General features: G+C 42.8%; 1 protein-coding gene across 4 annotated transcripts; it reads left to right on the top strand.

Moving 5' to 3' along the window:
- Window positions 1-324: 324 nt before the first annotated feature.
- LOC140103603 (coiled-coil domain-containing protein 3-like) lies at window positions 325-22,036 on the top strand. 4 transcript variants are annotated; one of them, XM_072126746.1, is made up of 4 exons: window positions 325-397; window positions 2,587-3,683; window positions 17,304-17,478; window positions 20,559-22,036. In XM_072126746.1, the coding sequence occupies exons 2-4, from the start codon at window positions 3,325-3,327 to the stop codon at window positions 20,847-20,849; spliced, it is 825 nt and encodes a 274-aa protein (XP_071982847.1). In that variant the 5' UTR covers window positions 325-397; window positions 2,587-3,324; the 3' UTR covers window positions 20,850-22,036. The 4 variants fall into 4 exon arrangements, 2 of the variants coding, with proteins under 2 accessions (XP_071982847.1, XP_071982846.1); XR_011850143.1 differs by lacking the exon at window positions 325-397 and having other exon boundaries at window positions 2,498-3,683; window positions 20,559-21,393; window positions 21,494-22,035; XR_011850142.1 differs by lacking the exon at window positions 325-397 and having other exon boundaries at window positions 2,498-3,683; window positions 20,559-21,443; window positions 21,744-22,032.
- Window positions 22,037-22,695: the final 659 nt, after the last annotated feature.

Here is a 22,695-nt window from a genome sequence, read left to right as displayed (position 1 = left end):
GGCATGAAGGATTCCAGGAAAGCAGATTATTCAGCTGTCACCCAGCTTTCCCTGGAACAGATTTCCAACCTGGTATTAGTAATAAAGTCTATAACTATGAGCCCAGATGCCTGTGCACAGAGCCCCATCTAGTGGCCACAAGACATCACCACAGCCCAGCCTGTGACATTCCACATTGCATTCTTACTCATTGCCCTGGGGTGAGAGTAATGTGAGTTTTCCTTTGCAATTTCATAGATCTGTTTTTTTTTTTTTGTTTTACAAAGAAGACAGAAGCAGCAAGAAAACTGCAGAGCAGAACCGCAGCGATGACATAGTGAAGGAGGAGGACTTGATGGACCTGGAGGAAGCAGGAAAGTTCTGTGCTGGTTCCATATTCATCCTACAAGACAAACAGGTAATGTCCATATTAGATGCAGGATACTCACCCCTATGACTAGTCCATTGTCTTATGCTGCATATCATACCTGTACTTCCCCTTTAAGAGAGTTCAGGAACTCTAGATGAAAGACTCTATGCAAATGAGCCTGAGGGGCTCCAGCCTCCATTATCACCTATGGAGCCTGGAGCCCCTCAGGCTCATTTGCATACAGTCCTTCATCCTGGTGGGAGATGCCCTTTGAAGCTTTCCTCACAGAGGGGCAGGACTCTGATCAACAGGCAGCACCCAAATGATCATCACCATATGTACAACTACTAAGATCTTACCACTAGAATATCAGGGCATCAGCACATAGCAAAAAACTCCACAAGAAAACACAACACTTAGGTAAAATACAAGTCATGTTCATGGAAAATACAGCGCTTAAAAGGAAAAATCTGCAATTTTTCACCTTTTTTAAGATCTTTGCTTGCTGTCAGTGAATGGAAAGATTTAACAAATCTGTTAGGCTGTGTTACATTGTGTTTACATTTGCGTTTACAAATTCAATGTTAATGTGATTTTAACAAATTTGTTAACATTAGTGTTTTGAAATCGTAACATTTGTGCTTTTAACAGCAATGGATTTAGACAAATCTCCTCTCGTCAGCTGTTGTATTGCGTTTCAATGCGCAATGTAAACGCCAGTGGTGAACGCAATTTAGAAAATCCCATTCGAGCTAAATTGGCGGCGGAGAAAGCAATTCTGATGCTTTGTTACAATGTATCAGTGTAGGTAGAATGTAACAGGCTGGAATGTGGATTGTCTAGATTGGATACATAGTTGCAATCAGAACGTATGAATAGAGGTGATCAGTGTCTAATCATTGGCCTCAGTGGTCACATGTATAGTCACTGCTCTAACACACGTGACTGTTGAGACCAGTGATTTGCAGTGGGAGCCTCAGGGTGTTTTTTTTGAAAACGCATCTGTTTTTTGACCGTTTTTGTCTGTTTTCCAGTTATAATAGGAAAAAACTGTCAAAAACGGATGAGTCCCATCCAGGTCAATATCTGCAAAGAGTTTGTATGTTCTCTCCGTGTTGTTCTCTCCGGGTCCTCTGGTTTCCTCCCACACTCCCAAACATACTGGTAGGATAATCAGATTGTGAGCCCCATTGGGGACAGGGACTGATTTGACAAGCTCTGTGCAGCGCTGCGTAATCTGTGTGCACTATATAGATAAAGGGATTATTATATGAACATTGTGTAAACATTATGTTAACATTGTATAAACAAACAAACTGTAACTTGATGTTGACTCATGAATTAACAATACGTTAACGTAAAGTTTTGCAAACACAAATGTTAACAGTAATGTTATTAGGCAAATCTTCTCTCTTCAGCTGTTGTACTAGGTTTCAAAAGGCACTGTAAACGCCACGCAGTCTAAGGCCACGGTCACACAGTGCGTTTTGAGACACCATCTAAAGGCTCCACACATGATCACATGTTCAGGTAACACAGTGTTTTCATCACATTTAGCAAATCCCGGCTTCACCTTTTTTTTGGAATGGAGGGGATGGAGCCATGATGCTAAAATGAAGGATCAATGAGCTTGGCTTAGCACCTCCTGTCACCAGTGAGCTTATGTGTAAACACATTTAGCTCCATTCACTGACAGCAAGCAGAGATGTTGTATAATATACACATTTGGGTAGCCATTTGCATTTGTAACTTGCAGAACTTAGTACACTTTATTACGCTTCTGTTTCACCTTCTGCAGGACCCTATAAATGTAATGGGTTAGCCCACCCTGGTGCTGTGTCAGCATAAATATCATCATAAAGCTTTACTGGGCTGAACCATCTCCTCCTGCCGAGGGGTGATATGTACATTGTATTCATGTTGTGTTTGCCCGTATTCAACGTTATCTGTGCCAAGGAGGAAAAAAGGTTTCCAATTCTCCCTCCCCCTTCTTTTGGCAGAGTTATGGTTAGTATTTGGAAGTTTCTCGCTGCTCCCATGTCTCATGTCCTGGAGCAGCTTCTTAGGACTCATTTTTTTCCCCCTTTAATCAGTAAAATATGCATGTTTTATAGACGGCGGGGGGAGGGCAGATGATGGGGCTCCGATTACACTCCAATCCTAAATAGGTTGAGCAGCCTGTCAGGACCATCTCAGGGAACATGTTCCATGTAATGGAGATCTCTTTGTCTCCATAGGGTCCTCGGACAAGGAGGAGAGTTCTGGAGATGCTCCTGTAGGAAAGGGATCTGCAGACGAGTCACATTCTGGAGGCTGAGGCTGAAAACTGATCTGTTCTGTTTGGTCAGGAATTTGCAGTCGATTGAATGGACTTTAATGAGGGACAGACTTAGCCCCGTACGGAGAGTCTCAGCATCACAGAGACCTTGGAAGGGCTTCCAATCCTAACCACAAGTATCTGCTCTCGTGCAGCCCGTCCTTGTGTTTGGAGGGATGGAGTGACGAGCCAAGGAAGGAAGCCAAAGTGATTGCCCTGGAGGACAAAGAAAGGTCTTGGCTCAAGTCTTCCATACATGGGGGAGAAGAACCTTCCTCATCCCATGGATAGCTCATAGTTGGACGGTTGACAAGATCTCACAAAACCAAAGATAAGCCCCAACCTCCGAAAGAGAAGAAGAAGACGTAGACTGATCCCGGGAATTCCTTTGTGTTCTGATCCACTTGGCATCACTCTTGACATCTGGAGACGTCTTCTCACAAAACCAAGGATCTCCAAAAGAGTAGAAGACGACGTAGACTGATCCGGGGAATTCCTTTGTGTTCCGATCCATTTGGCACCACTCTTGACATCTGGAGACGTCTTCTTGATCTTGACGAGTCTTGAATGTCCTAGGAGACCTTGCCAACATTTATTTAGAGGAGATCCAGCAAGGGGCCGCAGTGTTTTTGGCAGCTGCCGTTGAAGAGCCGATACAATGTTGGTCTTCAGGCTCTTGGTGGTTGGTGGCATCATGGTTGGAGTGCTCAATGGATGCCAGATGCCTCAAGATTGGAGACCACAGACTGAAGCCTGCAGAGCAGAACTGGTGGAGACGGTGGTGTTTGCCAAGGTGTTGGCTCTACATAAGGACAGTTATAGTGTCTACAACTACCTGCCCTGGCAGTACAACTCCGACCTCTTCTACTCTGCCGAGATTGAGCTGCTGTGTGACCAGGGCTGGGGGAGCATGCTGGAGGTGCCGGCCGGATCCCTGCTCAATGTCACAGGACTCGGCTACTTCAACTGTCACTCATACACCGTGATGGAGAACAACTCCTACTACTTCTTCCTAAGGTAACGGGGACTTTGTGTTTAAGATTTTACTTTTAGAGAATGCATCAGGTACAGGGAACCTGTCAGCAGGCAATACCATACAGCCTGCCGATAGCTTTATGTATTGTCCCTGGAAAGATGTGTCATCAGACCTTTGTGTATGTTGGTAGTAGAAACAGAACTGTGAAATATGGATTTATATTCCAGGATTGTAGCTTCTCCAAGTGCTCACACCGCTGGGCTCCATGCTCTTTGCAGTGTTGGGTATTATCCCTGGAGAGAGGTGTAATCAAACCTTTTTGTGTGTGTTGTTAGTAGCAGCAGCAGGACTGTGAAATATGGATTTATATTCCAGGATTGTAGCTTCTCCAAGTGCTCACACGGCTGTGCTCTGTGCTCTTTGCAGTGTTGGGTATTATCCCTGGAGAGAGGTGTAATCAAACCTTTGTGGGTGTTGTTAGTAGCAGCAGCAGGACTGTGATATATGGATTTACATTCCAGCATCCAAATGCAATAGGGTAGTTTACTAACACTGCTGTGCTCTGTGCTCTCTGCAGTGTTGGATATTGTCCCTGGAGAGATGTGTAATCATACCGTGTGTATGTTATTAGTAGCAGCAGGACTATGATATATAGATTAATATTCTAGTATGAGAGATTCTCCAAGTTCACTCAAGTTCCTCACCCCTAATCTGAGTAATAGATAAAGCAGGCTTTTGGTTGAATACAGCCACTCAGAGCAGAGAATATGGGCTATAAAGCAACACACTGCATAAAGCTAAGAGCACAGCAGTGTTAGTACACCACCCTATTGCACTTGCATCCTGGAGTGTAAATCCATATATCACAGTCCTGCTGCTACTAACAACACACTCAAAGGTTTGATTACACTTCTCTCCAGTGACAATACCTAACACTGGCTACAGAGATCACAGAGCACAGCAGTGTGAGGACATGCCGACTGTACAATCCTGGAATATAAATCCATATATCACAGTGCTGCTGCTACTAATAACATAGACAAAGGTCTGATTACACATCTCTCCAGGGACAATACACAACACTGGCTGAAGTTAATGGGGGTCATTTACTAAGGGCCCGATTCGCGTTTTCCCGACGTGTTACCCGAATATTTCCGTTTTGCGCCGATTGTACCTGAATTGCCCCGGGTTTTTGGCGCACGCGATCGGAATTTGGCGCATCGGCGCCGGCATGCGCGCGATGGAAATCGGGGGGCGTGGCCGAACGAAAACCCGACGTATTCGGAAAAACCGCCGCATTTAAAAAAAAAATTGTGTCGCGAAAATTTCACTCACCTTCATCCTGGGTAGGCCGGTGTATTTCGAGGCATTCCAGCGGACTTCAGCGCAGCAGCGCCACCTGGTGGACGGCGGAGGAACTGCATTGATGAATCCCGGCCGGACCCGAATCCAGCGCAGAGAACGCGCCGCTGGATCGCGAACGGACCGGGTAAGTAAATGTGCCCCAATGTATCCTTTTTTATTCAGTTCTTAAAGGGGGTCATACAGTCATCAGCATGTGACTGGTGGGGGTTCATCACCTGGACCCCTCCTGGGTGGCACCTTACCCCATACAAGGCAATAGGAGCTGAGCTGCAGTTACTTGTAGTGGCCACTATGCAAAGGATGGAGCCTTCTGCTGCTCTGTCCATTGGAGGGCACAGTTAATTAAACAGGTACAACCCCTTTAACATCAATCCTAATCTTATTCCTAAATCAGATACTTCCTCCATCACATTGTAATGAGGTCAAGTTGTCTTCCGGGTATCTGGAAAAGCTGGGGGAGGGGCTGTAACGGTGGCCATATTGGTAGTCACCCAGCTTTCTCAGGAACAGAAATCTGAATAGTATTTAATTGAGGCAGAAGTGAATTAAAGGTGAGTAGGTAAAGTGTGATGGCGGCCTGGATCCCTGTGGGTGCCTTGGAGGAGACGCTGACAATGACGAGGTGTCAGCGCAGGGAACGGCATGTGATAATAAGGAATCCTGGTACAGGGTGACAGGTCAGAGGGCAGGAGTTCTGCTGTGTAACCCTGTAATATCACTTTCTATTGTTTCGCACCTTTAAGTCATTGTTTGTCCTTGAAGGTGAACAGTTATTAAACATACCATGAACCTTTAATGTACCTTTAAGGACCTGGACCTCAAGGTGTCCCAGGACCTATAATTATATCATAATCTCTGGACCAGCAGAGATCAATGTTAGTGACTCTTGACCCCATAATTGCCATGATCATTATTAATGGGACACCATTTGGGGCATGAAATGTTAATTAATTTGGAAGAAACCCCCTTTAAGAAGCCTCCTTTCACTTCTTCATCATTCCCTCCTTGGTACCAATAAAAAAAACTAATCCCCCTTCAAAAAAACAAGCCCTCCACCAGCTTCATCTGATGATAGAGAAAGACATTTTGGTTCTATGAGGGGGCAGCGAAGAAGAGTTTTCCTGTTTTCGTGTTTAAAAACATAAAAAATATTTTCCCCCTTCAAAAAACACACCACTAATACATGAGAGGAAACAATATAATGTAAGCGCTGTGAAAATAATCAGAGAATTAAAGAAAAGAAAATAATCTTGAAGGTTCATAAGGGTTATGTTATTTCTGTTTCTTTTATAAATAAGATTACAGAGCTCCAAAAACACATAAAAGAAATGGTAGCCTTATTGTAGTCACCACTAGGAGGAGCTCAGGAGCGCACTGCAGACTGATTATACACTGAACTCTACACTACTACTGTATGCGGTTATCTCCTGAGCTCCCCCTAGTGGTGGCTGTATATACAGTATGTAGTAATCTCCTGAGCTCCCCCTAGTGGCGGCTGTATATACAGTATGTAGTAATCTCCTGAGCTCCCCCTAGTGGTGGCTGTATATACAGTATGTAGTAATCTCCTGAGCTCCTCCTAGTGGTGGCTGTATATACAGTATGTAGTAATCTCCTGAGCTCCCCCTAGTGGTGGCTGTATATACAGTATGTAGTAATCTCCTGAGCTCCCCCTAGTGGTGGCTGTATATACAGTATGTAGTAATCTCCTGAGCTCCCCCTAGTGGTGGCTGTATATACAGTATGTAGTAATCTCCTGAGCTCCTCCTAGTGGTGGCTGTATATACAGTATGTAGTAATCTCCTGAGCTCCCCCTAGTGGTGGCTGTATATACAGTATGTAGTAATCTCCTGAGCTCCTCCTAGTGGTGGCTGTATATACAGTATGTAGTAATTTCCTGAGCTCCCCTTAGTGGTGGCTGTATATACAGTATGTAGTAATCTCCTGAGCTCCCCCTAGTGGTGGCTGTATATACAGTATGTAGTAATCTCCTGAGCTCCCCCTAGTGGTGGCTGTATATATAGTATGTAGTAATCTCCTGAGCTCCCCCTAGTGGTGGCTGTATATACAGTATGTAGTAATCTCCTGAGCTCCTCCTAGTGGTGGCTGTATATACAGTATGTAGTAATCTCCTGAGCTCCCCCTAGTGGTGGCTGTATATACAGTATGTAGTAATCTCCTGAGCTCCCCCTAGTGGTGACTGTATATACAGTATGTAGTAATCTCCTGAGCTCCCCCTAGTGGTGGCTGTATATATAGTATGTAGTAATCTCCTGAGCTCCCCCTAGTGGTGGCTGTATATATAGTATGTAGTAATCTCCTGAGCTCCCCCTAGTGGTGGCGGTATATACAGTATGGAGTAATCTCCTGAGCTCACCATAGTGGTGGCTATATATACAGTATGTAGTAATCTCCTGAGCTCCCCCTAGTGGTGGTGTATATACAGTATGTAGTAATCTCCTGAGCTCCCCCTAGTGGTGGCTGTATATACAGTATGTAGTAATCTCCTGAGCTCCCCCTAGTGGTGGCTGTATATACAGTATGTAGTAATCTCCTGAGCTCCCCCTAGTGGTGGCTGTATATATAGTATGTAGTAATCTCCTGAGCTCCCCCTAGTGGTGGCTGTATATATAGTATGTAGTAATCTCCTGAGCTCCCCCTGGTGGTGGCGGTATATACAGTATGGAGTAATCTCCTGAGCTCACCATAGTGGTGGCTATATATACAGTATGTAGTAATCTCCTGAGCTCCCCCTAGTGGTGGTGTATATACAGTATGTAGTAATCTCCTGAGCTCCCCCTAGTGGTGGCTGTATATACAGTATGTAGTAATCTCCTGAGCTCACCCTACTGGTGGCCGTATATACAGTATGTAGTAATCTCCTGAGCTCCCCCTAGTGGTGGTGGTATATACAGTATGTAGTAATCTCCTGGGCTCCTCCTAGTGGTGGCTGTATATACAGTATGTAGTAATCTCCTGAGCTCCCCCTAGTGGTGGTGTATATACAGTATGTAGTAATCTCCTGAGCTCCCCCTAGTGGTGGTGTATATACAGTATGTAGTAATCTCCTGAACTCCCCCTACTGGTGGTGTATATACAGTATGTAGTAATCTCCTGAGCTCCCCCTAGCGGTGGCTGTATATACAGTATGTAGTAATCTCCTGAGCTCCCCCTAGTGGTGGTGTATATACAGTATGTAGTAATCTCCTGAGCTCCCCCTAGTGGTGGCTGTATATACAGTATGTAGTAATCTCCTGAACTCCCCCTACTGGTGGTGTATATACAGTATGTAGTAATCTCCTGAGCTCCCCCTAGCGGTGGCTGTATATACAGTATGTAGTAATATCCTGAGGTCCCCCTAGTGGTGGTATATATACAGTATGTAGCAATCTCCTGAGCTGCCCCTAGTGGTGGCTGTATATATAGTATGGAGTAATCTCCTGAGTTCCCCCTAGTGGTGGTGTATATACAGTATGTAGTAATCTCCTGAGCTCCCCCTAGTGGTGGCTGTATATACAGTATGTAGTAATCTCCTGAGCTCCCCCTAGTGGTGGTGTATATACAGTATGTAGTAATCTCCTGAGCTCCTCCTAGTGGTGGCTGTATATACAGTATGTAGTAATCTCCTGAGCTCCTCCTAGTGGTGGATGTATATACAGTATGTAGCAATCTCCTGAGCTCCTCCTAGTGGTGGCTGTATATACAGAGTGTAGTAATCTCCTGAGCTCCTCCTAGTGGTGGCTGTATATACAGTATGTAGTATTCTCCTGAGCTCCCCCTAGTGGTGGCTGTATATACAGTATTTAGTAATATCCTGAACTCCCCCTAGTGGTGGCTGTATATACAGTATGTAGTATTCTCCTGAGCTCCCCCTAGTGATGGATTTTTATACAATATGTAGTATTCTCCTGAGCTCCTCCTAGTGGTGGTGTATATACAGTATGTAGTAATCTCCTGAGCTCCCCCTAGTGGTGGCTGTACATACAGTATGTAGTAATATCCTGAACTCCCCCTAGTGGTGGCTGTATATACAGTATGTAGTATTCTCCTGAGCTCCCCCTAGTGATGGATTTTTATACAATATGTAGTATTCTCCTGAGCTCCTCCTAGTGGTGGTGTATATACAGTATGTAGTATTCTCCTGAGCTCCTCCAAGTGGTGGCTGTATATACAGTATGTAGTAATCTCCTGAGGTCCCCTAGTGGTGGCTGTATATACAGTATGTAGTAATCTCCTGAGCTCCTCCTATTGGTGGCTGTATATACAGTATGTAGTAATCTCCTGAGCTCCCCCTAGTGGTGGCTGTATATACAGTATGTAGTAATATCCTGAGCTCCCCCTAGTGGTGGCTGTATATACAGTATGTAGTAATCTCCTGAGCTCCTCCTAGTGGTGGCTGTATATACAGTATATAGTAATCTCCTGAGCTCCCCCTAGTGGTGGCTGTATATACAGTATGTAGTAATCTCCTGAGCTCCTCCTAGTGGTGGCTGTATATACAGTATGTAGTAATCTCCTGAGCTCCCCCTAGTGGTGGCTGTATATACAGTATGTAGTAATATCCTGAGCTCCCCCTAGTGGTGGCTGTATATACAGTATGTAGTAATCTCCTGAGCTCCCCCTAGTGGTGGCTGTATATACAGTATGTAGTAATATCCTGAGCTCCTCCTAGTGGTGGCTGTATATACAGTATATAGTAATCTCCTGAGCTCCCCCTAGTGGTGGCTGTATATACAGTATGTAGCAATCTCCTGAGCTCCCCCTAGTGGCGGCTGCAGGTAGACTGAATATTCTCATTGAATCTTATATAAATGCAGGGAATTTGGAGTTCTGTTTGGCACCATTAGTTGTAAAATGTCTCTTTATTACCATATGTATAAAGCTTATAGGAGAGGAGACACATATGGGAGACCTCCGCTGACCTGCAGACTGACGGATCCCTGACAGATGACAATATTTGACCTGCTGGGTGATGATGATCTCATAAAACGTGAAAGTAGAGACTTAATGATGTGCGACCAACAGCAGAATAACCAAAACCCATAAATCCCCCGACGCTGCGGGACTCCCAGTCTAGTAAATGTCAGGCTGAGTTATCTGACATCTTTACAGGGCTGCAGGGAGAAGGGGGCAGACACTTTTTGTTTTTAGGGGGGGGGGGGTAACATCAATTCCAGATGTCAATGTGTTTTTCCATTTCCAGGAGGAATAACAGTCGGACATAACACTACTACTGTTAATTTAAAGCTGGATACTGGCAGTTAAAGGGTTAAAAGCAGAATTTCATATCATCTAGTTATGATGTATTGTAGCTGCACTCGGATTTATATCCGTCCTATAGATGACTGTGTAATACGGTATAAGATAAACCTTTGGGTAATCGGAAAAATAATCCAACAATTTCTAGATTATCAAGATGAAGCCATAGAAATAAATAATAAAATTGTTGTCCACTAGGGGGAGCTCTGGAGTGGACTGTATACTACGTTATAATAGAATTCTATGTATAAACAGTCTGCAGTAAGCTCCCTCTAGTGGTGGCTCCAAGGAGACAGAACCTTAAAACTTGTATCTATTTATCTCTCCTTACAAGGGGCGTGGTTTCTTACAGATGATACATTTGTAATAATTTACACCAGACACTATGTTCAAATATGGTGAATAGAGGGTTAAATATGCTGCCAGTTCATTAAAAAATTAAATAATAAATTAATCCGGTGTGAAGTATAGCAAATCTGGTGTATTCTAGTCTTGATGCATTTCTCTTATAATGTTAAAGTTGCAGGAGGACTGGTACAAACTTGTTTGAAGTCCCCTCACTGTGATAAGTTACAGAAGGATGTGTAGAAAGTAGTAGTAATGATGAATTCAGATAGATGAGTATAGTTGCTATAGTCTTCATGAATTCTGTTATTGTGTCAAAGTTGTAGTAGGATGGATTAAAACCGGTATGAATTCTCCGTTGTGTGTTAAAGTTGCAGGAGGATGTGTAGAAATCACAGTAATCTGTTGAATTCAGGTAGATAGAGTTTTTATAGTCAATGTGAATTGGCATTGTTCTGTTTAAGATATAGTGGGGCATGTACAAACCAGAAAAAATGTAACTTATTTTGTTAAAGTTGCAGGACGGTATAAAGAAATCAGCATACGGTAATGTGATGAATTAAAAGAGGTGAATACAGTTTCTCAAGTATTGATCAATTTTGTTATTGAGTTTAAGTTTCAGTAAACATGTACAATGCAGTATGAATGCCCCTGATAATGTTAAAGTCGCAGGAGGATGAGTACAAATCATTAAAGGTTGTCTGATTAATTTTAATTGATAAATATAGTGACCATTGTCTTTATAAAATGCTATTGGAGCTAGGACACAGCGCATGTGCCAGTAGTTCATACACTGTTTGAAGCTGTTAAACCTATAGCCAACATCGAAGCTCTAGTTATAAAATTGCTGTATGATGTGTAAAGACCAGTAAAAATTACTCTTCTAATGTTAAAGTTGCAGGAGGAGAAGAACCAAATAGATGGATTTATATAGATAAATATGGTTTCTATAGTCTTGATGAATTTCATAAGGGTTGCAGTATAACAAAAAAGAACGAATATGAATTGAATTACCATTTTTTGTGTGTAAAAGTTGCAGGAGGATGTGTACAGGGTACATAGCAGTCTGAATCTATAGCATAGATTTATAATAATCTATAGAATGAATAGATATATCTGAAAATAATCACTATAGTCTTGATGTCTTCTTGTTAGTGCCTTAAAGTTGATGTAGGCTCCAAACCGCTTTGCTTTCCTCATTATGTTAAAGTTGCAGGAGGATGCGTACAAATCAGTACAAAGTAGCCCGATGAATATATTAAGGTGAATATAATCACAGTGGTCCTGATAATTTGTTGTTAGTGTTTTAAAGTTGCAGTAACTGTCTCCAAACCAGTATGAGGTCCCTTATTATGTTAAAGTTGCAGGAGGATGCGTACAAATCAGTACAAAGTAGCCTGATGAATATATTAAGGTGAATATAATCACAGTAGTCCTGATGACTTCTTGTTAGTGTGTTAAGGTTACAGTAACCATCTCCAAACCAGTATGAGGTTTCTTATTATGTTAAAGTTGCAGGAGGATGCATACAAATCAGTACAAAGTAGCCTGATGAATATATTAAGGTGAATATAATCACAGTAGTCCTGATGACTTCTTGTTAGTGTGTTAAGGTTACAGTAACCATCTCCAAACCAGTATGAGGTTTCTTATTATGTTAAAGTTGCAGGAGGATGCGTACAAATCAGTACTAAGTAGCCTGATGAATATATTAAGGTGAATATAATCACAGTAGTCCTGATAATTTCTTGTTAGTGTGTTAAAGTTGCAGTAACCGTCTCCAAACCAGTCTGAGGTCCCTTATTATGTTAAAGTTGCAGGTTGACGCTTCCAAACCATTACAAAGTAGTCAGAGGGTGGACCATAGGTATAGTCGGATTTCCAGTCATCTGTAGGTAATCTCTGCAGTATTATACGTGCACACAGTGCAGGATATTGATGGAGATGTCATGTCGGAGGCACGCGCTGCGCTTTATTGGTTTCTTCTGTGGATTTTTTAGCATCTGCCTCATTTGTTATATTTTGTTACATTTAGTTTATGTCTGGGTATTCATTGGTTTAGCCTTAAAATTCACAGAGACCCCCCCCCCCCCCCCCTAGTGACCCCTCCGGCAGGTCCTGCACCAGGAATGATGCCTTTAATCAGGACGTGTGTATGTTGTATATTTACAGTAGGGGGAGGTTTATGTTATAGGCTGCGTGTTACTCGTCAGCGGGGCCCCTATTGTTAGTTTTCATTGTGGGTAAGCCCCATAGACGCCAACACGAAATGGCATGTGCAGATTAGGAGGAGGGGGACGCAAACCCCAAATCTCCATCCCCCCCCTTTGCTGATGGTCCACCATGACTTAAAGGGGAGATCTGACTTTATACATATTAATGTGCCGCAAAAAGTTCTAATTTACTTTGCAGTGTGATTTTTTTTTTTCACTATTTTCTAAATCTGTTTGCTGTCAGTGAATAGACAGGAAGCTTCTCACAGCTGAGGGTTTGCTTCAGTTGCTCCTCTTCCCCATGTCAGTCACATCTCTTATAACATCACTGATGATAAGTCTTGATGGGATCGTTCTGTCCGTTTCTGGGAACATCTATGGAAATATAATGTATTTATTTGCATCCGCATTATCTGCCTCATGCTGACGGTTTTCTGATGCGCGAACTATAGAGCGGCTAGACGTGTGGCGGGAGACGCTGAGTGTATCTGACAGCGCAGCGCCCATCTTAATGTTTAAACCAATATTTGGGATCAAAGGTAAAACAACTGTGCAAAATAAATGGATCATAAATCCCTCAGGAATGCAGCGTAATCCGGACCCTGGCCGCAGGGGGGACACATGGAGAGTCTGACCGGAGCAGTATCATAGCAGTTATATTCCTGTACATAGGGGGCAGTATTATAGTAGTTATATTCTTGTACATAGGGGGCAGTATCATAGCAGTTATATTCCTGTACATAGGGGACAGTATTATAGTAGTTATATTCCTGTACATAGGGGGCTGTATTATAGTAGTTATATTCTTGTACATAGGGGACAGTATTATAGTAGTTATATTCTTGTACATAGGGGACAGTATTATAGTAGTTATATCCTTGTACATAGGGGGCAGTATTATAGTAGTTATATCCTTGTACATAGGGGGCAGTATTATAGTAGTTATATCCTTGTACATAGGGGGCAGTATTATAGTAGTTATATCCTTGTACATAGGGGGCAGTATTATAGTAGTTATATCCTTGTACATAGGGGGCAGTATTATAGTAGTTATATTCTTGTACATAGGGGACAGTATTATAGTAGTTATATTCTTGTACATAGGGGGCAGTATTATAGTAGTTATATTCTTGTACATAGGGGGCAGTATTATAGTAGTTATATTCTTGTACATAGGGGGCAGTATTATAGTAGTTATATCCTTGTACATAGGGGGCAGTATTATAGTAGTTATATCCTTGTACATAGGGGGCAGTATTATAGTAGTTATATTCTTGTACATAGGGGGCAGTATTATAGTAGTTATATTCTTGTACATAGGGGGCAGTATTATAGTAGTTATATTCTTGTACATAGGGGGCAGTATTATAGCAGTTATATTATTGTACATTAGGGGGCAGTATTATAGCAGTTATATTATTGTACATTAGGGGGCAGTATTATAGTAGTTATATCCTTGTACATAGGGGGCAGTATTATAGTAGTTATATCCTTGTACATAGGGGGCAGTATTATAGTAGTTATATCCTTGTACATAGGGGGCAGTATTATAGTAGTTATATCCTTGTACATAGGGGGCAGTATTATAGTAGTTATATTCCTGTACATAGTGAGCAGTATTATAGTAGTTATATTCTTGTACATAGGGGGCAGTATTATAGTAGTTATATCCTTGTACATAGGGGGCAGTATTATAGTAGTTATATCCTTGTACATAGGGGGCAGTATTATAGTAGTTATATTCCTGTACATAGGGGCAGTATTATAGTAGTTATATTCCTGTACATAGGGGGCAGTATTATAGTAGTTATATTCTTGTACATAGGGGGCAGTATTATAGTAGTTATATCCTTGTACATAGGGGGCAGTATTATAGTAGTTATATTCCTGTACATAGGGACAGTATTATAGCAGTTATATTCTTGTACATAGGGGCAGTATTATAGTAGTTATATTCCTGTACATAGGGGGCAGTATTATAGTAGTTATATCCTTGTACATAGGGGGCAGTATTATAGTAGTTATATCCTTGTACATAGGGGGCAGTATTATAGTAGTTATATCCTTGTACATAGGGGGCAGTATTATAGTAGTTATATTCCTGTACATAGGGGCAGTATTATAGTAGTTATATTCCTGTACATAGGGGGCAGTATTATAGTAGTTATATTCTTGTACATAGGGGCAGTATTATAGTAGTTATATTCCTGTACATAGGGGCAGTATTATAGTAGTTATATTCCTGTACATAGGGGCAGTATTATAGTAGTTATATTCCTGTACATAGGGGGCAGTATTATAGTAGTTATATTCCTGTACATAGGGGGCAGTATTATAATAGTTACATCCTCTCTCAGTGTTTGGGTCTCCTGCTCTGCGCCTTTGGCTCCTGTATGTTCTGTTTCCCATCAGTGCTGGTTGCTGTAAGGTTTCAGTCTCTGGCAGGAAGCTTCTCTCGCCTCGCCCCGGGAATCCTTATTACTTTCAGGTTGATACTAAACACATTTTCTCGCTGTGACTGCGCCGTCCGGGTATCTCAGGCTTCAATTCTGCGCCAGATAAAATACAGAACTGGAAATACCAGCAAATCTATATGAATATACAGGAAATGTGGACTATTATTGTATATGGAGATGGGGTTCTAGAATCTAGGCTGAACCTGACTATACGTGACCCCAGGATACAAGTTATAGGAGGTCATATTACTGCAGGGGCATCAGTGATGGGGTAGTCATGCCTTGGGTCAGCAGTAACTAGATGAGTTATACAATGTCATCTCTGACTTCTTGGGATCTAGTGCCCGTCCAGGCTCTTGTCCAGTACTCGATCCCAGAGGCCCAGTAGAAGACAACCAACATTTTCTTCTATTTGGCCATAATGTATCTGCTCGAGCCATATGATCCTGGACCATTAGCTGTGGTATACTCCAAAGATTAGATCAGTACTGCAAAGCTATCCCTGGCTTCTTCTGGTGGTATCTCTGATGGGTTTGTGTAATAGATTTCTCTTTAAGGCTCTGACCCAAAAACTCAACCATCCCTTTTACCCAATCTGCTTTGATAGTTGATAACCTAGGGATTACTCGGCTCCTCATCTTGGTTGCATGTAGATGAGCGGGCACCATGTATATCTTACCAGCACTAGGTCTCCATGGTTGACAGTGGTGGAGTCCCTGGGATCCACTTACCATCTAATGTGACAGAGGGGTTTGTGGTCTCCTCCATCCTCTATATTCACATCCCTATAGGTAGAGCATTCGCTTCACGTAACCTTTATACAACACTTTATCATCTACGTCTAGGAGTCCTTGTGTGGGTTCTCCCTCGGCCCTTGGGATTTCTGGAAGCACTGGAATTCTTATAGTGTTTATTTTCCTAGCGATTTCAGCCTTAACACAGCTGAGCCTCCAGGATGAGCGCGGAGTGACTATATTATGAGACTTGCCACCCAAAAGGAAGACAACAACATATACAGACTAAGCTCGGCTCAGTAAGGTTTTAATTTTAAAAGTTGTCCAATCAATTTATATTTTAATGAAAGGTCCAAAATGGCTTCAAAAATGTTCTCTGCTGGTCCTGCGCTGTTGATTCCCTGGTCCCTGGTGGTCTAAGTCGATGGGGCTCATTTACTAAGGGTCCGAGGACCGCGATTCCGTCGGGTTTCCCGAATATCTCCATTTTGCGCAGAATTGCCCCGGGTTTTTGGCGCACACGATCGGATTGTGGTGCATCGGCGCCGGCTTCCACGCAACAAAAATCGGGGGCCGTGGATGTCAGACAACCAGACAAATTCGAACAAACCACAGAATTTAAAAACAGAATTGTGTCGCAAGATCAAGGACTTACATGCACCGGGAAGAAGATGGTGAACTCCGGCAGACCTCAGCGCGGAAGCGGCACATGCAGGAAATTGGACGCACGACCTTAGTGAATCGCAGAAGACCCGAATCCTCGTCGGACAACGCACCGCGGGAACGCGTCAGGACCGGGTAAGTAAATCTGCCCCTTTTTCTCTGTGACATCTTGTCTCTATGACATCTTGGGGCATCAGGAATGATTCTTTAGTCCTCCGCAGTCGCCACTTCCAGGTCCCTCTCGATGTGGTTAAGTAACCTCTCACCCATGTTCTCGCCCCAGTGGTGACCTGGCCAGTCATGTCTTGGTGTTATGTCTCGTGGGTCTCATAATGTAGACTGCGCCACTTGATGTTACACAGCGTTGGTAGATCCCACCATCCTCCTCTTCCTTCACCTCTCATTCTATCTTCCTCCCATCTGGTTTATCCGGTGGTGAAGAAAGTAGAAGTGGAGGATGAGAGTGACACAAAACATCTTGCTTGGGTACCGCAAAATCCCCAACAACCTGCCACCATGTTGAGATACATAAAAATGAGCAGTTCTGAGATATTTTGATGGACCTCTTACATTCAGTTTTATTCCAAATGTCTCTCATGTAATGTACATTTTTTCTTTGCATTCAGGATGGATGAAAATTATAATCTCCTACCACATGGAGTCAATTTTCAAGATCCCATCTTCCCCAACACTCCAGAAAACAATCGGATATTTGCAAGTATCTTCCAGTTTTCCAACTGCGCGGCAGGAATAGATCCACAGATTTACTCCCCGGACTGGGATGCTCAGGAGGACAGCAGGGTGAGAGGACAAACATCTGGTCCTTGATGCTTTCCAGTCTTGAGTCCTGTGCCTATTTGTCTATCCGTTGTCTTCTGCCTGTAGGTTCACATCCATCTGTTTCTTATCTTTTGCAATTTGCTCATTATAACAATCATGTCTTCTGCATTATCTTGAGAAGGTCTGGCACATTTCATGTTCATCTTCTATACAACACATAACAAATGTCCTAATCTTCTCCCCTTTCTAAGTACCTGAGACACTTCCAGGAATCTGCTTTGGCATCTCAACACATTTCAGTGTCTTACAGCTTCTTCATACTTGGAGTCATCTTCTTTATGTGTAACCACTCTATCTCCATCTTCTTGAAGTCTTCTTAAACATTTGACACACTTAATTGTGTGGTCTTCATATCCATGTTGTCTTTCACGAGGTTCTCCATCTTCTTGACATTTCATCGAATCCTGTCCAATTCTACAGCAGGAATCTTTTCCAAAGATTCTGAGTTCTCCTTCTTAACATGTGACAGAGTTTGTGGGTCTTCTTCAGATTCTAAAACTTGACAGATGGTTCCATCTCTGACCTAATAGTTCATTCAGTCTTCTCCTTCTAAATACACAACATCCTTCATGAAGTCTTCTCAAACAAGAAATACACAACACATCCTCTAGTCTTCTCTAAAGACTTTGGGGCACATTTACTAAGGGTCTGTCGGACGCATTTTCGTCAGGTTTCCTGAATTTTTCAGTTTTGCCCTGAATTGCCCCGGGTTTATGGCACACGCGATCAGATTGTGGCTCATCGGCGCTGGCTTGCATACGACACAAATCGGGGGGCATGGACGTCAGACAACCCGACTGATTCGGACAAACCGCGAAATTATAAATCAAATTGTGTCACAAGATCAGCACTCACATCCACCGGGAATAAGAAGGTGAACTCCAGCGGACCTCAGCGGGGGAAGCGACAGATGCAGGAAATTGGATGCACGATCTTAGTGAATCACGGCAGACCCGAATCCTCGTCGGACATTCCGGATCGGCGGCGTCAACGGGACGGGTAAGTAAATGTGCCCCATTAAGTGAGATTTTCCCATTTGTAGAATCTTTTTCAACTTCACAACAGTCCTGTCCAAGAATAATGTTAGAAATGATAAGGTATTTTTCTTAACATATGAGTTTTTAGGGCTTGGCTTATCCATCTTTTAATAATTGACGCAATTCTTTGTGTCTTTTTCAACTTCTTAACAAAACATTTCAGCATTCTTTTCCAACTTCTCAAAACTTAACGTGTGGCGTCTTCTCTGTTTTCGTAACGTATGGCAGATTTCATAGAGTCTTTTCCAACTTCTCTTAACTTAGCGTATCTAGGCGACATCTCTAGCCTAGGAGTCTTATCCTACAAATCCATTCCACGTGTCTTCACAAAATGTGACATTACATTTTCTAGAGTCTTCTGAAGGTTCTCAAGACTTGGCACACTTCATGGGGTCTTCTCAAACAGATTTAGCACAGTTTATAGAGTTTTCTACAAATACATGATGTCATTACAAAGAGTCTTTCAAAGAATAATTTCCAACTTTACAGTGCTTTGGACAAAAACTCACATTTCATGTCACCTTATGTAACGTATCTGGTAGAGCTGGGAAGTCTTCTTCTCCGGCTTCTTTGACCTTGACCTAGTGACTTCCCTGACTTACTACTTGTCTACTCCATCTTCTTAGGACTTTGCAGACTTCACAGAATCTTCCTGAAGGAGAATTATTTCACACATTTCATAGTCAGTGAGGTATTACCCGAAACATGTAGGCTTTATACAACTTATGTTATCCTTAAACTTGATACCATTCTTTGTGTCTTCTCCAATTTTTAAACTAACATTTTCATAAGTCTTTTCCAACTTCTTAAAAATCGGCTTATGGTTTCTTCTCTGACGTCTTAATGTTTGATTCCAAGTCTTCTCCAGCCTCTTGGTAGATGATGGTGGTGACATCTCTAGCTTTTTTTTTTTTTTTTTTTTTCCTACTGTCTTCTCGAGAGTTTTGCCAATGATTTACACATTTCTTTTTCTGTTGCTCTACTTCAAAATTCAGATATTTTCCAGTTTTCACCATAAGTGACTCTATTGGGCTCATTTACTAAGGGTCCGAATCTTGCATTTTCGTTGGGTTTCACGAATATTTCCAATTTGCGCCAAATTGCCCCGGGATTTTGGCGCACGCGATCGGATTTCCAGCTTTCACGTGACAGAAATCGGGGGGCGGGCTGTCGGAAAACCCGACGGATTTGGAAAAACCGCAGAGTTTTTAAAAAAATTTGTTTCGCAAGAACAGCACTCACATGAAGATGAAGAAGGTGAACTTCGGCGGACTTCAGCGCAGAAGCGACACCTAGGGGCACATTTACTAAGGGTCCGCAGCCGCGAATCCGTCGGGTTTTTCCCGAATATTTCCACTTTGCGCTGTATTTCACGAGATTGTGGCGCACGCGATCGATTTTTGGCACAATCGCACCGACTTTCGCGCGACAGAAATCGGGGGGCGTGGCCACCGGACAACCCGAAGGATTCGGAAAAAACGCAGAATTTAAAAAGCCATTTGTGTCGCAAGATCAAGCACTCACATACACCAGAAAAAAGCAGGTGAACTTCAGCGGACCTCGGCGCAGCAGCGACACCTGGTGAATATCGGCGCACGGACCTTAGTGAATCCCGGCAGAACCCGAATCAGCGTCTGAGAACACACCGCGGGATCGAGAATGGACCGGGTAAGTAAATGAGCCCCTATGTTTTGTGGAGCCTTCTGAAGGTTCTTGAAACTTGTCACCTCATGGAGTCTTCTCAATTAAAAAAAATTACACCTTCATAGATTCTTTTCAAGATCCAACATGAAATGAATTAGGTTCTTCTCCACCTTATTAAATTCAATAAGATATTTGCCAACTTTACATTATTTACAGTAGTTTGTCCAAGAACTTTAGAACTTTTGTAAGTTTTTCCTTCTTAATACTTGACACTTTGGTGACAGGATATATTTCATTGACTCTTCTCCAGTATTATACGATGTTGCATTAGGCTGACGTCTTAAACCCTCTTTCTTAAAGCTGATGTGTGACTCAGTACAGAGGGCCTTACTAGAAGAAGAGGAACGCTCGAAAACCTTATCACAAAAAGTTAGATTCCTGGAAAAGGCCAATGCACATCTTCGGGAGAAGGTGAAGAACCTAAAGCGAGCCTTGCGTCAGGCAACTGAGGACAATAAGAAAGATGTCCTATCCAAGCAACTCATGGAGAAGGACAAACATCTTGTTAAAGACAACCCATCACCGACCAACCACAAGAAGATCATATCAAGACCAGCAAAGAAAACGAATGGGAACAAGATGGAGTCATAATTGGGTCTTGATCTGGAGGAACGTGGCACCAAGTAGCACTGAGTCTGGAGACTAAACGGACAAGAAAAGGTCTGGATAAATCCAGTGCTATGGTTCCCCTGTAGAATATTTATAAGAATCAGTATTATGTGCAGTAAGTATACATCATGTATTTACCTTAAGAGCTTTACTAGTAGTGTACATGCCAAGGTAGATGTTGGTCCACCTCTATATAATATTGGCCATTCATCTTGTAGAGGTCTAGGTGTGGTCCACCTCTATATAATATTGGCCATACATCTTGTAGAGGTCTAGGTGTGGTCCATCTCTATACAATATCGGCCATACATCTTGTAGAGGTCTAGGTGTGGTCCATCTCTATGCAATATCGGCCATACATCTTGTAGAGGTCTAGGTGTGGTCCATCTCTATACAATATCGGCCATACATCTTGTAGAGGTCTAGGTGTGGTCCATCTCTATGCAATATCGGCCATACATCTTGTAGAGGTCTAGGTGTGGTCCACCTCTATATAGTATTGGCCATACATCTTGTAGAGGTCTAGGTGTGGCCCACCTCTATACAATATCGGCCATACATCTTGTAGAGGTCTAGGTGTGGTCCACCTCTATACAATATCGGCCATACATCTTGTAGAGGTCTAGGTGTGGTCCACCTCTATACAATATCGGCCATACATCTTGTAGAGGTCTAGGTGTGGTCCATCTCTATACAATATCGGCCATACATCTTGTAGAGGTCTAGGTGTGGTCCACCTCTATACAATATCGGCCATACATCTTGTAGAGGTCTAGGTGTGGTCCACCTCTATACAATATCGGCCATACATCTTGTAGAGGTCTAGGTGTGGTCCACCTTTATATAGTATTGGCCATACATCTTGTAGAGGTCTAGGTGTGGCCCACCTCTATACAATATCGGCCATACATCTTGTAGAGGTCTAGGTGTGGTCCACCTCTATACAATATCGGCCATACATCTTGTAGAGGTCTAGGTGTGGTCCACCTCTATACAATATCGGCCATACATCTTGTAGAGGTCTAGGTGTGGTCCACCTCTATACAATATCGGCCATACATCTTGTAGAGGTCTAGGTGTGGTCCATCTCTATACAATATCGGCCATACATCTTGTAGAGGTCTAGGTGTGGTCCACCTCTATACAATATCGGCCATACATCTTGTAGAGGTCTAGGTGTGGTCCACCTCTATACAATATCGGCCATACATCTTGTAGAGGTCTAGGTGTGGTCCACCTCTATACAATATCGGCCATACATCTTGTAGAGGTCTAGGTGTGGTCCACCTCTATACAATATCGGCCATACATCTTGTAGAGGTCTAGGTGTGGTCCACCTCTATACAATATCGGCCATACATCTTGTAGAGGTCTAGGTGTGGTCCACCTCTATACAATATCGGCCATACATCTTGTAGAGGTCTAGGTGTGGTCCACCTCTATATAATATCGGCCATACATCTTGTAGAGGTCTAGGTGTGGTCCACCTCTATACAATATCGGCCATACATCTTGTAGAGGTCTAGGTGTGGTCCACCTCTATACAATATCGGCCATACATCTTGTAGAGGTCTAGGTGTGGTCCACCTCTATACAATATCGGCCATACATCTTGTAGAGGTCTAGGTGTGGTCCACCTCTATACAATATCGGCCATACATCTTGTAGAGGTCTAGGTGTGGTCCACCTCTATACAATATCGGCCATACATCTTGTAGAGGTCTAGGTGTGGTCCACTTCTATACAATATCGGCCATACATCTTGTAGAGGTCTAGGTGTGGTCCACCTCTATACAATATCGGCCATACATCTTGTAGAGGTCTAGGT

Source organism: Engystomops pustulosus, chromosome 10, assembly GCF_040894005.1.
Source record: "Engystomops pustulosus chromosome 10, aEngPut4.maternal, whole genome shotgun sequence".
Taxonomy (NCBI): domain Eukaryota; kingdom Metazoa; phylum Chordata; class Amphibia; order Anura; family Leptodactylidae; genus Engystomops; species Engystomops pustulosus.
The sequence above is the reverse complement of the archived record's forward strand: the minus strand, read 5'-3'. Positions and strand labels throughout refer to the sequence as shown.

Bases quoted from the DNA above. Each gene is read 5' to 3' on its own strand.
- LOC140103603 (XM_072126746.1), top strand. From the start codon at position 3,325: ATGTTGGTCTTCAGGCTCTTGGTGGTTGGTGGCATCATGGTTGGAGTG. The intron at 3,684-17,303 runs GTAACGGGGACT...CTTTGCATTCAG, and splicing joins TCCTACTACTTCTTCCTAAG to GATGGATGAAAATTATAATC. The intron at 17,479-20,558 runs GTGAGAGGACAA...TCTTTCTTAAAG, and splicing joins ATGCTCAGGAGGACAGCAGG to CTGATGTGTGACTCAGTACA.